This window comes from Pundamilia nyererei, unplaced genomic scaffold (assembly GCF_000239375.1).
Source record: "Pundamilia nyererei isolate P.nyererei 1_Seehausen unplaced genomic scaffold, PunNye1.0 scaffold00001, whole genome shotgun sequence".
Lineage (NCBI taxonomy): Eukaryota > Metazoa > Chordata > Actinopteri > Cichliformes > Cichlidae > Pundamilia > Pundamilia nyererei.
In genome coordinates, this window is record NW_005187402.1 from 12,242,791 (window position 1) to 12,243,376 (window position 586).

General features: G+C 32.1%; 1 protein-coding gene across 1 annotated transcript in view; it reads left to right on the forward strand.

Moving 5' to 3' along the window:
- Positions 1-362, forward strand: part of LOC102198739 (protocadherin alpha-C2-like) — a 2,470-nt gene extending 2,108 nt beyond the window's left edge. The window contains exon 2 of the mRNA XM_005719962.1: positions 346-362. Coding sequence (XP_005720019.1) covers positions 346-362 — 17 coding nt within the window. The remainder of the gene's footprint in view (positions 1-345) is intronic.
- The last annotated feature ends 224 nt before the right edge of the window (positions 363-586 follow it).

Consider the following 586-nt stretch of genomic DNA (forward strand, 5'->3'; position numbering starts at 1 on the left):
AAATGCAAAGCTTAACTTCTTCATGACATATTCACGTTTATTGATTTTTACATATTTTTTTACGTTAGTACTGTTAGCACAGATTTTTTTTCTTATTTAACTATCAGTTTTAGGTGCGCCGTTATCTTCATGTTGTTAGAGTAACTTAATCTCAACTAACTTCTCTGGCTGTGGCCATTCTTTACAGCCATTTCCTCCCTGTTCTTGTTTTTGTGTAAATAAAATGTAATATCATGTATTTTCAATATTTTCCTGTGCATTCTGTATATGCAATATTGGCAACTCGTGCATTTATGATTAATACAATTGAGTACTTTATTATCTCTAATAATTTGTTTTTATCAGTGGTAAAGAGCGACTAGATCACTACGTCATCTAAAGTACCATGGTCATGGAGATATGGATAGAGAATCATTAGATCTATAATGAGACATTATGCGAAGTTAATGATAACTCGAAGTGCTACCATATTTGAAAATCGTCTGCAGCATTTTAGTGGTATCTCGTTTTATAATGTAGTAATCGTGAGGTCATTACGGTTCATTGCTTTGACTGGTGGATTGTGTCTGAAATTTGATTGTTTTTT